Source organism: Macadamia integrifolia, chromosome 12 (assembly GCF_013358625.1).
Source record: "Macadamia integrifolia cultivar HAES 741 chromosome 12, SCU_Mint_v3, whole genome shotgun sequence".
Classification (NCBI taxonomy): Eukaryota; Viridiplantae; Streptophyta; class Magnoliopsida; order Proteales; family Proteaceae; genus Macadamia; species Macadamia integrifolia.
The window spans coordinates 24,149,628-24,166,458 of record NC_056568.1 but is presented as its reverse complement, the minus strand read 5'-3'; the positions used below and the strand labels follow the sequence as shown (position 1 = coordinate 24,166,458).

Genomic DNA, 16,831 nt, shown 5'->3' with positions numbered 1-16,831 from the left:
ATTCAAAAGTCATCTGATGATTCTTTTATTTATATTTTGTTCTAGGTAGTGACATAGGTCATTTAAATGACAATATAAGTGTATTTAGAATTCATAAAAAAAAAATAATTAAATATCCATTATATTACTTCAACAATTCTTCACACCAGGGATAAAAAAGGGTTTTCAGAATAATAGTTTTTAAATATATATATATATATATATATGAAAAGGCCAGGCATGCTAGCAGGGTATCAGGCATGCTAGCATGCCTGAACCATTGGATTAGAGGTGCAAAATCTACACCATTGGGTACCTAATCTACCTAGCCCCGGCACTGCAACTAATCTGTTGCAGAAAAAAAAAAAGTTTGGAAAATGGTCGCCATCTCCGTCACTGTTATCGGTGTTTCCTTCAGCTACAATTGTTGCTGCTCCCATTGCACTACAACTGCAATTGCCAACAAAACAAGATCTAGATCTGGTTGTTGATCAATGACGATGGTGGTGTTGGGGATGTTGCTGTGTGGACGAGGTGGATGATCTAGGGTTTTATATGGATTGAAACCTCCAGTTCCATTACCAGTTCCATCTCTTCTTCTTTCATTACTTTCTGAAACTGCTTAGGTGGGATTTGTGAAAGAACTATTAAATGACCAGAAATCATGGTCGTAGAAGCATCAATTTTAGAGAGAGAGAGACCAAAATGCAAATTTGCTACGATTTATGGAACAATAATGCTGAGATTTCACTTAAAATTTGGATTTTTTTTTTAGAGAATTTGAACTGAAATTAAAACAGGAAGGCCTTCAATCTTTCACTCAAATTCAGTATTTTTGTTTGTTCATCTCTTTGCTTCTTTCAAAAACATGTATATGTTTGTATTTTTGTATGATTAAAGCAGTCGATTTGGTAATTGGATCTGATCTCTTCTGTTATGTATCTCAGTCTTTGATTGCAAACGAAGATTTCCAACACATTTTTCATGTTCTGGACATCAATGTCGACGGAAAGCAGAAGATCATGTTTGCCATGACCTCCATCAAAGGTATTGGGAGGTGATTTGCCAACATCGTCTACAAGAAACCCGATGTCGACATGAACACGAGGTTTTGATCTTGCTTTTTCTGGTTTCCCCTTTCCGTGTGTTCTCTTCTTTTCTTCTCTGATCGCGACAACGAAACCCATATCTTTGTTGTCGCTGATCCCTAACCGTAACGCTTCTCCGGCCAGCGACCATTTTCGAACCCTTTTTTTTTTTTTTCTGCAATAGATCAGTTGCAACCGCGTGCGAGAAGAAGGGAAGAAGAGTGAAGCCCCGACCATGAGGCCGTCAATCTCACTAATGACGGAGACGGAGATAGTGAGAGAGAAGAAGAGTGACGGTAGAGCGTCAGGACTAAGTAGATTAAGTAATACAACAAATACCCAACGGTGTAGATTTTGCTCCTCTAATTCAATGGTCCAAGCAACATATCTGATACCTAGGTATCCTGCTAGCATGTCTATCTCTTTCATTATATCATTATTAAAAATGATCAAAAAGTAAAAAAAAAGATGTTGCACATGTGCATCATCATGGATACTAACCAAAGTGCATAGAAAGTGTTTCATGTGTAGGTTTGGTTATTAATGAGGATCACGAAAGACGTTGTCGTGAGTCTCGTGACATACTGGTGTGAAATCAAAGATTTCCTATTAGGATGCTACAAACAACCCCGATGCAAGGGTGTGACAATGGCACGTGAATGAGGGGCATGTTCGTGTTGGTGACAGTTACTAGCAACACCTTGTGCGACAGTGACAACTGACGTGGACGAGTGAACGGTAGGCGTGGCAAACTCTCGGTTGCCCTAGTTTTGTAGTTTTGATTTCTAGGAAGATAGCCATCTCCTGATTTTAGCCTTCGCAACCAAAGGTAGAACTTCACAAACCCTCCGTTATCCTCTTCCGTTGTCTTGAAATTACAATGCTCTCCCAGGTTTAGTTATTTCTTTGACTGAAATGCCCAAGCTTCCAGAACATATGACCAACCGACCACCCTAAATTTTCCGGAAAAAAAAAAGCCTAAACCAGACTAACCAGTACTCTCTCCGGCGTCTGTGAGTCAGCGGTGCGTCACTGTAAAGAGTGAGCGACACCGACGTGGACTCTGCAATTGAGGAAGCGGCGCCTTGTAAAAAAGGTCAGCAGTCGAAAAACCTCCCTCTCCATCTTGAAATCCTTTCGTGTTCTGGTTTTCTTTCAAATATTTGAATGACAAGAGTATCTGCATCCGTTCCACTCTGAAACGATTGGGAGTTTTGTTGTTGGGTTATTTGCTTGATATGTCCAAAGGATTTGAGGTTTTAACTTGAGAGGGAGGAAAGGGCTTCCCTTTGCTGTTCTATCTTCTTCCTCTCTATCGTATCTGAGATCTAATAGCTGGTCAAATTGACATGTTCTTCAATACAGTAAGGGATTTCACTATCATCATACCTGGAGAAAAAAAGGCTGTTAAGTTTAAATTTCATTACAAATCCAAGTATCTGAATTGATTTACTGTTTCCTTTATTTTCTTTTTCTAATGTTTGCAATCTTGGGCTTCTTTTTCGTTTTTATGCTTCATCTCTTTAGGATACCACTTTGCTGAAGTGGGTTTGGTTTCAACAACTTTGTTTGTGTTAGTGGAGTCAATATAACCATAACTACAGGTCCAGTGATAATGGATGGAGTCATTGCAGCCTTAAGAGGACCAAAATTTCCATATTTTCATTGTGCTGTAACTATGGTAGAAGCAGCTTGCACTTCATCTAATGATCATACCATGTAGGCTCCTTTTGGAGTACTTTAAAAGTTGTATTAAAATTTCAGCAGATTTGCAATCTGTAGGCCATATCGGAGACTTTCTTATGTGATTTACATTCTCATGGCTTCTTCATTGTTACTTGGTAAGTGTTCTAAGTAATTAATGGTTCAAACTTCACAGTAACTGATTTCTAGCTTGAAATTTGATTGTTGCTTGATAATTTTTACTTGATATGTTTAATTTAGACAAACTCTTTGGAAGTGTCCTATAATTGATTTGGAGATTGGAATGGATGGTTTGATAGTAATATGCAGGTAGTTGAGACTTGAGAGCCTAGACAAAATTGTGAATATATGTGTATATTAGCATTTTTTTTTGTCCCCTGTTTTTCAAATCTAAATGTTTAAAACCTGTATTTTCTGTTTTGAATATTTACCATTCTTGAAATGTTTGACCGGGTTTTAGTGAGATACTCCTATTTCCTCCTAATGGGATTGAGCCATTGGTCCCTCTCTCAAATGGGAGTCTGAACCTGTGAGTTTTGATTCCTTCTCTCATTATTTCCGATGAGATTCTCTTTGACAGCTGCCGAAGAGCTCAGTGTTTCCGGTATTGGGGTTTGGATGGCTAGTGTTTGCTGGATTTGATGGGCAAACCCATTTGACTGTTTGTGGTGAACAGGTTCTTCATTTTCTATGTTCTCTGTGGGAGTAGATAAACATTCTTGTGATTCTGCTATTAAAAGTGCAATTGAGTTTCTTTTAAGGTGCTTTGTTTTATTGTAGTTTTGGGAGTGAAAAGAATCTCTGGAAACTTAATTGATTCAAATGGAATCGCTTTGGGTTTTGGAGTGTTGATCTCATGTCTGAAAGCGACTCTGATTGTTTATCTTGAGGCTGAATTGTTGTAGATTTTGTGAGATCAAACTTGAAGTTTAAATATGGCTAGTAAGTTGCGGCCAGGTTCAATTTAGGGATTTTTTTTTTTATTATTCCTTTTAATTTCAGAATTCTGATTTAAGATATTGATTAGCATCCAGTTAACGGAATCGGTTTTGGTTTGGGAACTGAGAACTAAGTAATAATCATTTAGGTTTTGGTTTCGGTGCTTTGAAAGGTAAGTATTCAAGCTTGACCCTTGGGATTGATGGTCATTACAGTCCGGAAAACTGCAAATATGAAACTGGTATCACAGTTAGAATTCAATTGTAAAACATATGGTATGATTTTTTTTTTTTTTTTTTTTTTTTTTTTTAATAATAGCTAATTGGAATTGAATTTTCTATCTATATAACATATTGTCAAGTCATGTTTTTTTGCCACTTTCTTCCTTTCTTCAGCCAGAGGGCTTCATTCCACTCCTCTTTTTCTGCAATTGTTTTTCTGTGGACTGTGGAGATATGGCTGCGGCAGCTCAATTCCAACCCCAAAATTGGTCATAGCTTCCATGGGATTTAGTTGTTAGGATCGGTGAAAGGTTCAGTCTGTATGCTGATTATGTTCGATTTTGCTCAGTATGTGTCTCATGGAACTCTGCCCTTGCAAAAACTCCCTTCCGCCATCAGCACCACCACCACCCATCTCAGCAGCATCAGTATATCCACTTCTTGTTGCTACCTTGTGAGGAAGATGAGGATAACAGTGATACTTGTAGTCGCGGTTTATTGAGCTTACCTGAGAATAGTAAGATTTATCAACTCCGTGGTCTTCCCAAGGAGTTTAGAAGCTAATGGTTGCAAGGAAAGTAACACTCAAAAATGCTGCCAACAATTGTAGAATACATGTGATTAAAACAGTTGGGTTCAAGGTCTTTAAGCTGTGTAGTGGAGTGATGACAAGGAGTCTTCAATATGGGTACAGATAAAGAATTTAGGTGACAGAGTGTTGTTTTTGGGATTAAATTCCTCTTTGTCCTTTTCATCCCAGGATTTCCCTGGCTGTAAAGGGAATTGTATCTATTTCACCCATCCTGGGTTTTGTGATAGGTACTATACTAAACGAGGTTGGGATTTGGATCTGAATGATTTTGAAATGGGTGTATTCAATTCGGAAGATGAAAGTATTGAGGCAATTCCATTGCAAGCTTGCACAAGCAGATGAAGAAGCAGCAGCAGCAGCAGAGGACAACATCCCTTACTAAAACTTCGGCCCCCCACCTATTTGGCTCTCTCCCAACGCAAACTAATTGCCATTTCGTTTACTCTTCTTCCCCAGAGTGTATGGCTTTGTTAGTCTAGTCTGGTTTTACTGTATCAATTTAACAGGGTGAACCGCGGCATTTTATGAATTCTCTAGTTCAGTCCAAATAATGAAAATAATAAGGGACGAAGAAGAGGCAGCACGACCCCTACGTTCGGACACAGTGGGGATGAAATGACAACCCCCCCCCCCCTCCTACCCATCATGAAATGCTAAAATCTTGCCTTGTTGATGCTTTGATTGGTATTCCCATTGACCCATGTGCTGGTGTAGGGGTCATGTTGCCTTTTAGAGAACCTACTTCCAATAATAATAATAATAATAATACTAATAATAATAATAATGGAGAGGTTTCCCTAAAGGCAACATTGTCTCTATACAAGCATGGGTCAATGGGAGTCTAAGGCTCTATATTGTAACGTTCTAAAAAATGGATTTTATTATTATTATTATTTTTTTTTTTACCAGAAATGGGGTAAAAATTATATGATAAGTTTGGTTCAATTTTTTGTTTTTTTTGTTTTTTTTTTTTTTTTTATGAATCGGACATTTTTAAGGTTTTAGAGTCATTTTTTGGAGTATAAAAGAGAGAAAATTACATGATTACCTACTTTTGAGTTTTTCTTTACAAAATCACCCACAAAAAATTTTGATTAACAAAAATACCTAAAATTAAGTTTGGGTTTACAAAACTACTTACACAAAGTTTCAGTTAACAAAAATACTTAAAATCAGGTTTGGGTTTACAAAACTCCAAAAAAGTGATTCTTCATTTTTCATATATAATCATGTATTTTTTTATTGCTAAAACTTTGAGTGGGTAGTTTTGTAAATCCAAACTCAATTTTGGGTATTTTCATTAATTTAAACTTTAAGTGGGTAATTTTGTAAAGGGAAACATAATTTTGGATATTTTTGTTGCCTGAAACTTTTGATGGGTAATTTTGTAAAGAGAAACCTAGAAATGGGTAATCATGTAATTGTCCCTATAAAAAACTTGCTTTTCATTTTTAGAATCGATTCTAAACAAATTGCAAGGAATCATATAAGTGACTTAAGAAGGGTAAATATGTACTTTAGCCTAAAAACATAACAATACCCTCTTTCAGTTGCAACGGCCATGGGAGAGAAGCATATGCAACTCGGTGAAATTGCTCCTGTCGATCTGCCGTCGATGAGTTTATCTGAAGGTGTCTCACTCTCTCTCTCTCCCTACCCCTACTGATTTTCTTCTTTGGTTTTCAATTCATTTCGTTGTTCCAACAGTAGACTGTTATTGCAGCCACCGTCTACGAAGACGACGCCGATCTGGTCACAGCGAGGTAGGTCGATCTCTTTCTCTGTCTCTCTTTCACTCCCTCTCTCCCGTTCTATCTCTCCCTCTCTTAACTGATTTTTTTTATTTTTTTTTATTTATTTTTTATTTTTTTTGCTTACGTTGTTGAAACGAGAAATCGCTTCGATCTGAACTCTGAAAGTTCAAATCCTCCTCAAATCCAAGCTCCGTTTCACACTGCAGAATGCGAATCCAGAATTGTAGAGTTTTTTTTTTTTTTTAGTATGATTTGTATATTATTAGCAAATTCGTGAATCCAGAATCGAGCCAGATGAAAATGCTTATTGTTGAGTTGATTATTCCTCTTCGTCCTTTTTTATCTCAGTATTACTTAGTTATCTTCATTGCCATGAAAAAAGGGGCCGTGACCTTTGGGCATGTGTCTCCTCTCTCTGGTTTGATTATTCTATAGTGGATTAACTTGTAAATTACGATATCATCATGTTTTGTTTCTTTCAACTCAAGACTTATTTCCAACTGGAGCTTGGCTTGCAACATAGAGGCATCATGCTTCTAAGTATTGAGTGGCACCCCTCTGTTATGTCCTTCCATTCAATAAACATTCGTTGTCTAATGGGAGAATCATATAGGATTTCCCAATAAACTCTGTACAGAAACACCAGTCTTAAAATTGTTGACGTAAGCCAAATCCTTCCTTTCTTGGAGTGGTGACCTTTGGGGACTCTCTTTGGTTTGTTCTTTTAATTTTTTTTGGCTTGCACTTTGCTTTAATTATAGTTCTGCTTGATCTATTTTTTGCACTATTGCATCTCGTATGGAGGATCAATTTAGTGATTGTGTAATAATGGTTTTTGTAACTTAGAATTTATTAAAAAATCATTGCCTATCTTAAAATCACAACTTTGACACCATGGTGAGGATGACGTTTTATGTAAATATTTTATTAAGTGCGAACCATCAGGTTTTTGTTTTTTCCACGTTACAAAATCAATTTTTTGGGAGTTATTATACACCATTTAAGTTGCAGAATCACTTCAAAAAAATAGAAATGCAAAAAAGTGTGTCAAACCTAAAATCATGTTTAAAAAATAGAATCGTTACAATACAAAGCTTTAGTAGAAACATCAATGTGGGTGGAATATTACGTTTTTGTAAGAGGTGGGGTGGTCATGTCATTTAGCATACTTTTTTCGTAATGGTAATGAAGGCGTTCCTGAAACTTTTTGTATTGAAAGGCCATTTAATGTGGAGAGAGAGAGAGAGACAATGGGATGAAATCTGCACAGTGACGTTTTAGGGATCTTTTCCATTTAGAATTTAGCCACATATTTTGTTCTTCCGCAAATGATAAAATTAAATTGTTTGAAATTGATAAAATATTTTGAACCAAATTGACTCCCAAATGAAGTTTCTAATGTCGTCCTAATTTTTATTTTTTTTAAATAATTTTTTAGACAAATTATCCTTACTAGCAACCATTGCACTGATACAGTATCATCCTGGCCGATCCGATGCCATATTTTGAAGCCATGATTCAGCCTAAACGAAACAAGATCAAACCGCCCGATTGACACCCCAATTTCACACTGATACCAATAATACCCACCTATTTTTGGTCCTTAAGACCCTATTTGTTTCTTCGTAAATTTCTATACGAATGTAAAATTTTCTTATGAAATTTACTTTGCACGTTATTTGTTTCATCCTAATAAAAAGACGTTTAGGTATATATTGTGTATTGTATTTTTATCCTTGTATATAAAAACATGAAGCCAAAGTTACTAAATTTGACTTTTCAATCGACCCTCCGCAAGGTTTGTGAATAAGTGATTGCCTGATAATAAGCAAGAAATATCCATCTTTCTACTAAACATGATTTGTTGATGATATAGACATGTACCAACATTTATTTGATTATTAAGTTACTTGATTAAACCCAATTGCACATCAAGGAGTGCTGAGCCACTCACTAACCACAATGCACCCAACCTAGCTACCTTACATCTTCATCTTTAGTATTATGTTGCAATCATCAACATAACTTCATCTTTAGTATTATGTTCCAATCTAGCGGTCCACAACCTTCCTATGACGACTAAGGTTATTAAATTCGGAATCGAGATCTGGATTGGGTCTACCTAATTCTGATTCTGATTCTGATTCATTTAGTTTGGACCTATTGAAAACAGATCGAAATCGACCTGAACCCTAAAAATCAAGCATGGATTGACCAGAATCATGATTGGGCTGGACTTAGTGGCCCAGGTTGGAACGCAAGACTGACCTTTGATTAGATAACATATGAAAATGTAACAACGTGAGCATATGCTTCCCTTCTTTAATTATTTATGTTTTTTCAGTAACAGATGGTTCTCAGGAATCTTCTCTTTCTCACAAAGTCAATGGTACTTCCAAACCAAAATACTTGGATTACATTGCCAATGGGAATTTTGTTTCTGTCTCTCAAAACAGAAGAAACTCCTGTTTGTTTGAAAATATTTTTTCAATTCTTCTCACCCAATCATGGTTTTAAATTTCAATATACCAATCAATTTGAATTTTTTTTTTTAATCTGAATTTCTCATCAGCTGTGATTGACTGTACCACTCCTGTTCTGGTTGATGATATATTTTTGCTAGTTTTTTTGCTTTGTTTCTCATAGGTTAACTTCTAAGGCTTGTAACTTTTGCTTCGAAAGTTTTGTCTTTGCTTCTTTCTCATATATGGTGGCTTTTCTTTCTTATCTTTCTTCCTTTGTCGTAACTTTCTACCAATCAAGGATTAAAGTATCGGTATCGATCGCTGTATCGATCAACCAAAATTAAGATACGTATCGAAGGGTATGGTATCGTATCGTATCGAAAATACACTAAGATACGCTAAAGATACACACATAAATTGATAGGAAACATTTTTTTAAACACTTTTCCATAAAGAATTTGTTAAAAAAAGTTATTAATAACATGTATTATGCATAAACACTAAATTGAGGGTATCGTACTAAGAATTCAAGGTCTGTAGTTGTCCCATAAATGTAAAATCCTTGTTCTCAACCTTGATTTCCACTTTAGTTAGAGAGAAATATGGCTGACAGCAACTTTGGAACAAAAACCCTTCCAAAAATCGTTTTTTTTCTGAAAAATTACCCATATTGGCCATTATATGACCGTAGCACCGATACGTATCGATTCTCACTGATACGTACCGATATATATATCGATACTCACCGATACGTGCTGATATATATCGATATGTACCAATCGATACATACTGATACTCACCGATACGTACCAATACATACCGAAACGTACATTTTACCTCAATTTTATATTTTTCATAGAGTCGTATCGAGGCATGTCGTATCGTATCGATGTGTATTAGTGGTGTATTGATGCATATCGGTATGTATTGTAGGATATATATCGATATGAAATGATTTAAAAAATTCAATGTATCGTATCGGTGTGTATCATATCGGCCGATTAAATTTAAGATACGTATCGGAGGGTATCGTATCGGTATCGGAGATACTTAAAACCATGCTACCAATGGAAATATTTTCATGCAAGTGTTTCTTAATAATAAATCATAGTACTCTTTTAGTAAAAAATAAAAAGAAAGAAAAAGAAGACATTCGTCACTATAGTCATTTCCATCTTATTTTCTTCATCACGGAGGTGGTGGGGTGATCCTCTATACTTTAATTGTTAGGAGTCCGAAATACCCTTACCACTATTCCAAGAATCCATGACTGAATTAAAAGATTCTTTCTTCATTATATAGAGGAAGACTAGGTCCTATCTTTCCCTCCCCCTCGTTTTAATATTTTTTTCCCTTTCCCCTTAAGGTTAAAATAGGTTTTGTTCCAGAAAAAAAAAATATATATATATATATATTTATATATATATATATATATATATATATAGACACAGGAATTCAAAGACAAGTAACATTATGCGTGAAAGCAAACACAATAGACAGAAGAAACAAACAGGCATGAAGGGAAACAAAGGAGGAATCAGTTGACTTTGATTAACCTGTTGAACAATATGCACCACACCAGAAACTTGGAAGATAAGAGAGAGAGAGAGAGAGAGATAGAGTTTTCCTTTTGTATTTAATCATCACTAATCATGTATCTCTTCTGCACAGCATTAAGGTTTAGCAATTTCACTCACAATTCAGAGCACATCCCAAGAAAATCTCCTGCAACTTCTTAGTTAACAATCTCAACTTCTCATTGATTCATTTGGACCCAAAAGGCTTTCATTTGGTGGTTTGAATTGACCCTGAAAATCCTAGCCTGGCAGTATGGATCCTAGTAGTTCACAATCCACAGGAGATCGAAACGTAAGGGTGCAGATTGGTGGAAACAAGTTAAACACTAATTTTGGTTCTCAAGGAATCAAGTTGAACAATACTTGGGGTTCTGGTGGAAATGACACCATATTTGAACCAAGGGAAGATGCAATTACACCAAGCGCAGGAGATACTAGTTCTCCATCTGTAAATGCACCAGAGAAGAAGTTGACTCTATTTGCTCTTCGAATTGCACTTCTGGAGAAAACAGCCACTGGGTTAGGAGCCCTGGGATTCATCTGGGCAACCGTTATTCTTCTTGGTGGTTACGCCATTTTTCAAACCAGAACTGACTTCTGGTTCGTCACAGTCATACTTTTAATTGAAGGTGCCAGAATCTTCAGCCGAAGTCATGAACTTGAATGGCAGCACCAGTCTACATGGACGATTGCAGATGCCGGCTTTCATAGTTTCCAAGCTCTGAAATCGAGCTCCAATTGGATTTATAGAGCCATAAGAAGAATTACGGGACCAATTTCTGAAATCCAAAGTGGAGAACCCAAAGAGAAGACCAGAGATGCAAAACCCAGCAATCAGTTAACTCGTACTTATGATCGACAACACGAAGACAAGATCAATCGGTCAAAACGTACATGGAGATCATCAGAGGTTCCCCTGCTTCCATATGTAGGCTGGTTTTTTCTATCTAAGAACATCAGTAAGTTATTCTATTGGTTACAGTTGTTATCAGCCATAGCTTGTATAACACTTTCAGTAACGAGGCTCGTACAGTTGACCAATGGTGATGCAATAGAACGAGTCCCAGAAACTATGAACCTGAGATCTGCCCTGAATATCTTTTATGGGTTGGCCACGGCCGAAGCTTTCTTGTCTCTGGTAGGGAAACTGTACTGGGAATGGACGATTACGCATCGCAAACTGCTGGAGGAGGTGGAACAGGAGTGCCATATTGGAATGATTTCCATCAGAAGGTTCTTCTATGATGCCTATGCGAAATGTGTTGATAAGAGCATCTTCGATGGCTTAAAGCTGGATTTGGTTTCTTTTGCTACGGAGCTTTTGGCCTCTGAATCCAGAGATGAGCAGCTAATTGGGGCAGGAATTCTTCAGAAATTCTCAACCAATACCGAATTCTCTAATGATACACTGCAGAAGATTGGCACATCTACATTGGTTATTGAAAGATTGGTAGAGATGTTGAACTGGAAGAACGCACCAGAAGCAGAGATTAGGCGAGCAGCTGCAGAGATTTTGTCCATATTAGCTGGGAAAAAGCAGAATTCCCTTCGAGTTGCAGGGATTTCTGGTGCTATGGAATCTATATCATCTTTGCTCTACACTCAACGTAGCTCTGATGAGTTATTTGATCAACTCGGGGAAAAACAGATAGTTTTAGATAGAGAAGATTATGAGTTTTCCACCTTTAGCCAATTGGGTCTCGCTATTCTCAAGAAACTTGCACGCGACCACGATAATTGTGAGAAGATCGGTAACACAAGAGGCCTCCTGCTCAAAATTGTCGACTTCACACATACCGGAGAGGCGCTGCTCAGGAACAGCCATGAAACAGATAACAGGATATTGGCAGTGAAACGATCCCTGAAAGTGCTGAAGTTGCTCGCAAGAACATCTGGTAGTGTTGGCAAGCATCTGAGGCAGGAGATTGTGGAGATTGTTTTCACAGTAAGCAACATCAGAGAAATTCTCAGGTATGGTGAGAATTACCCACAGTTTCAACAACTAGGAATTGAGATTTTAACTAGTTTGGCTTTCGACATTGAGGCAAGAGAGAGTATTGGAAGCACAGGTGGAATCATTAAACAATTGTTCCGGATCTTCTTCCAAGAGCCAAATTCCGAAGCTCAGAATCATGTAAGGTTTGCAGCAGGGGAGGCAATTGCAATGCTCGCACTGGAGAGTGAAAGGAACTGCTCTAGGATATTAAATCTGAAGGTATTAACAGAGCTCATGAGGGCACTCGAAGATCATTCGCTCTGCGTCAATTCAGCCAGAATTTTAAGGCATTTGTGCAAATTTGCTGGCAAAGATTGCACTGAACAATTAAAGGGAGTCTCTGCTGCTGCACCCACAGTAAGTTCCTTATTTTATCATCTGTAAACCCATTTCATCTTGCATTTTAGAGTCCAGTAAGAATCATTCTAATAAGTGCTTGGGGTTCTATTTCAACCTAATTAACAGGTGCTGAAGGCGATAATGACAGAAAAGAACAAACCACAAGAAGTAATGCTCGGTCTTGCAACACAGGTGTTCAATTTCATGACTCCTCAAGAAGCAAGTATCATGTTTAATCAAACTCGAATTGGCAAGGCCATATTGGCAGGGAAACTCATAGAAATTTTGAAAATTTACCAATACCCATCAACCAAGGTTCCTAGAATGAGGAGGTTTGCGATTGAGCTAGCAATTTTGATGATGGAAAACAACAAAGCCACGGTTCAAACTTTCAGGGATCTTGGAATGGAGGAGGTACTTGAGATTCTTAGAGAGACCACATCAGAGATCGAATGCTTTAACATTTTCTCTGGAATCATTGGACTTAGCCGGCACAACAAATCAATTCACTCACTAGTCGACAATGCACTTCAGTTGCTGGCAGATGGTTGAAATTGATCATGTATATTTGTTTCTATATATAAGATCAATACTGTGGCAGTAATGCAGAAGAAAGTTTTTTGGCTAGTTGACCAAGAGTAATGTTGTAGCAGTTGATATTGTTAGTAACTTCTAGACATTGGCTTCAGTGCAGAGATATTTTTGGGCTAGCTGATCAGGCTTCATATTATGGGAAGTCAAAGTGGTTGAAAGAGATTTGTGCTAAATACAATAAAGCTTTGTATCTTTCTAAGTAAAGATTATTTTTTTTCTCAGGTATCAGAGACATTTTGTTGATCCTCTGAGGTACAAAACTTGTTTCAGTGCAGAAAATTTTGTTGTTTCTTTCTGGGAACTGGATTTGTGTATAGTCAACTAGTTTATTAATTGGATTGATTTACAAGGTTTACAATCTACCATGTCTTTCAACCTAAATTTGTCAATTTTGTCTTCATAATTTGTTTAAACTAGTTTGCAGTTCAGCAACTGGTTTGTTTCAGAGATTAGGCAACTCTGTCTCATATGCAAGCTGGGTTCAACCTGAATGAATCCTATCTGGTTGTGTAGTACCCAACATTAACTGGAAAACTAGAAATTTAGAATACTGAGCTCAATGGCGATGGTGGTTCACAAAGAACTGCTAAAAATCACATATTTTCTCACCTTTTCGGGTGAGGCTGCTACCTGATCTCATGTTTGTCATAGAATTAAGACACAATTGTAACTGTTCAGATGATGTTCAAGCTGTAATAAGTTGTGATGCAGCCATGGGATGGATTATTAAGCTCAACAATGGAAGTCGTGACAGCAGGAGCAAATCGCTGATGCCCTTCTTCAGTTATCCAACTTGAAGCCATTTCAATGAGAAAAGGGTCTAAAGGAAGCACGGAAGCAGGGATTTTCTGCAGTTCAACTCCGATTAAATGCTCAAAACGTGGTTGGCTTCCTGTAAGTTGAAGACTACAGCAAATGTCCATGATAGACTGCAGACGTTTTTATTTGAAATTAAATATTAGTTTTAGCAAGTGTCAAACTGTGTATATGTAGAGAGATTATACTCATCAGAGATGAAATTGCAGTGTTCCTCAACACTGAAGAAATTGTGTTCTTCCATCTTCACGAACTGGGGTTGGAACGCTTTCTGGGCAGTCACGACTCACGAAATCAATCTCGAATCCGAGAACTGAAAGAAATTAAGGGAAGCGGGTGATGAAGAAGATCTTGAAGAGCATTTGAATATCAGAGAACACAAAAGTCAGATTCATCAGTGCTGTTGCTGAAACTGTCGGGGATTCTTTTACATATTAAACATATGAATTCCTGTTTAGAATACAAGAACCATCAACAAATCATAAAAGATTAATCATGGGTGTAGACCCTAAACCAAGAACAATAAAGTATCCCATCTTAAAATACATAATCATATAGATTTACTTATCCATAATAATCAATGGGACAACCATGACATGAACCATAAATGGGAATAAAGAAATACCTGTGTCCCATGAACCTCTGTCCCATGTGGTTAAACATTACTCCCATGAAGATGACAATGACGAACTAATCAAGTGGAGTCCTTCTACTGAGATCTTCTGCAGCCTCTTACTCTAGGGTTTCCTTTCTTTCTGTGCACTTGCTCTTATGAGAAAGCCGTGCTCCCAAAACCAATAAGACATTAAGTAAAGTAATGGCTACAAGGACCGTCAGTATTCTATTTATAATAGAATCCTTAAAACCCTATTCCACTCTCACAATGGAAAGAGCTAAGAGTTTCCTAATCAGAGTGGATATATAATTGCTTGGCCCAATGGATCAATCGGTATCAGTTAAACCCACATAAAAATCTTAATATAAACACCCCAGATGAAGAAATTGCCGCATTTGGGCTGTTGTCTTCGTTTAAGATCGCACTCGAATCACTGTCAAAGACCCATGAGTAGTACTGTTGCAACAGTCGTGGTTCAGTTCGGCCGTCTCAAATCTCTCGAGCTCAGCAACCGGCAGAGATCTGACTCTGTTGAAGATCTCTGTTGTTCGGTACCTTTGTTATCGATAGTCTCCGAAATCAGAATCTCTTGAGCTTCTGAGACATTGTTCTCTGTGTTGTCTTCTTGGATTGAGCTTCAGACATTGTCCTCTGGGATGGATTTCCAATCAAAGAGCTTAGGGATGGGTTTCAGGGTTGTGTGACAATGAAGAAACGAGGTAGGAGGAAGATCACAGGTAGTGTTTGTGCGTGCGTTTTTTTTTTTTTTTTGGGGGGGGGGGTTTGGGGCTGCATATGTCGATGATAATCCTATTTTGTTTGAAGAAAACTTGGAGTCCATTGAAGGAAATTTCTTCGTTTTAGGAAGGGACACAACCTCGTTAATTGTCGCTCTTAAAAGGATGATCTAGAGTCGAAGTACTCAGAGAAAAAAATTCAACATATTGAAAATTTAGAAGAAGCGTTTGATTTGAAGTAATTGAAGTAAAAAAAAAATGAGGAGCTCCATTGGGAAGACACTCTTTTTTTTTTTTTTTTTTAACCAAAGTGTCTGGGCCAGCTTACGCACACCTCGACTAATTCTCGGGGAGACTAGCACAGTAATCCACCGCCATGATCTCCACTTAAATCGTAAATGCACAGATGGAGAATCGAACCTAAGACCATGCGCTTAATCCACAAAATCCCCAGTTCACCCTAACCATCTGGGCAACCCACGGATGGATATAGAATAAATAAGAAAACACACACGCACACACACACTCACACAATGCGTACGACAGGGTTCGATCCCATGACCTCCTCCCCTGGATGCCGGCTCCACAAGCCGAAGCTACCACCAAATCACTATTTTATGTAAAAAAAATGAGTCATCGTATTAGATTTGCCCCTTACTTTCTTCACTCATCTAATTGGAAAATCTGATAAACATAGTTTGAGCTCATTATCGCTCTTTTTGGGTTGAGCTAATTTTCATTCTCTTTCATGTTTTTATTTTTATTTTTTTTTGTTGGGGCCTAGTGCCTCTTGGCGGTATGCGGTATGCTAGCAACACATATTTAGAAATTAAAACCACTCCTTAAATAATTCTCGAAATCATACCAAAGAGAGCACAAGTCAGTGAAATTGAAATCTGATTTGAGTGTCCATAATTTATTTCTAGCAAACTTATGGATAATTCTCAGATAATCGTTTAATCTTCTTCGACATGTGGTAAACTAATCAATTGGGGTGTCAATCGATCCGCCAAGTTGGAACGATTTTGGTCAGGCCTATTTGGGTATTCCCTTTTTTTTTTTTTTTTTTTTTGGGTGAAAGGTATCCCCACTTTAAGACCTAAAAATTGTTACTAGCCCGTTTAAATAATCAGTCCTTATATGTTAGGCATGGTCCCATTTATAAATGGCCGGTTGAGTAACAGTCTTTAATCGGGCTAATCAGGTTAAATGGACCTTAGTCGGACTTTCAACTGATAATAGTGTATTTATCTCTAAACAAGCTATAATCAGGCCCTAAATGAGCTCTAAGAAGGGTTAAAAAGGGGCTTTAAATATGTCGGGCTATTAATCAGTTGATCTCTTGTCAGATAGCACCCTTTCACTGCGACGACCTATTAATAAATGTACGAGGCTGCAGCTCAACATGTTCATT

At 37.4% G+C, this 16,831-nt stretch overlaps 1 protein-coding gene across 2 annotated transcripts; it reads left to right on the top strand.

The window, feature by feature from the left end:
* The first annotated feature begins 1,816 nt into the window (after positions 1 to 1,816).
* On the top strand, positions 1,817 to 13,661 carry LOC122058215. Of its 2 annotated transcripts, XM_042620781.1 has the most exons (5): positions 1,817 to 2,163; positions 6,074 to 6,154; positions 6,247 to 6,286; positions 10,414 to 12,672; positions 12,781 to 13,661. In XM_042620781.1, the coding sequence occupies exons 4-5, from the start codon at positions 10,573 to 10,575 to the stop codon at positions 13,204 to 13,206; spliced, it is 2,526 nt and encodes an 841-aa protein (XP_042476715.1). In that variant the 5' UTR covers positions 1,817 to 2,163; positions 6,074 to 6,154; positions 6,247 to 6,286; positions 10,414 to 10,572; the 3' UTR covers positions 13,207 to 13,661. The 2 variants fall into 2 exon arrangements, with proteins under 2 accessions (XP_042476715.1, XP_042476716.1); XM_042620782.1 differs by lacking the exons at positions 6,074 to 6,154; positions 6,247 to 6,286.
* The last annotated feature ends 3,170 nt before the right edge of the window (positions 13,662 to 16,831 follow it).